General features: G+C 53.5%; 1 protein-coding gene across 1 annotated transcript in view; it reads right to left on the reverse strand.

The window, feature by feature from the left end:
* The window catches only part of LOC119586494 (melanization protease 1-like), a gene marked incomplete in the record, with an annotated part of 4,875 nt that overhangs the window by 2,334 nt on the left and 2,216 nt on the right, over window positions 1-325 (reverse strand). The window contains 1 exon segment of the mRNA XM_037935233.1: window positions 104-258. Coding sequence (XP_037791161.1) covers window positions 104-258 — 155 coding nt within the window.

The raw sequence follows: 325 nt of genomic DNA on the forward strand, positions 1-325 counted from the left end.
ACGACCTAAGTTTACGAAATCTCCACACCATAAGCGATTCATGCACCATCCACACTCAGGCCAACCATACTCGACCATTCCTTCTGACGCAGGAGTGACTCACTTCGATATCCCAGAACTGCCTTCCAAGGATAGGCGTCGATTGGGGCGTCTTCGCCTCCTACCACTCTGACGTCCCCCACAAGGCCGCAGTTCGGAGGCAGGAGGGATTCCTTGATGACTTTAGGAGGCTCGGTGACAGGGGCGGGACAGCACACCTGGTCATTGAAATGGCTGTTAAGGATTGCTGTGCTCTTTGTGGAATGAGGTTGTCTTAAGGGACTGG

This window comes from Penaeus monodon, chromosome 21, assembly GCF_015228065.2.
Source record: "Penaeus monodon isolate SGIC_2016 chromosome 21, NSTDA_Pmon_1, whole genome shotgun sequence".
Taxonomy (NCBI): Eukaryota; Metazoa; Arthropoda; class Malacostraca; order Decapoda; family Penaeidae; genus Penaeus; species Penaeus monodon.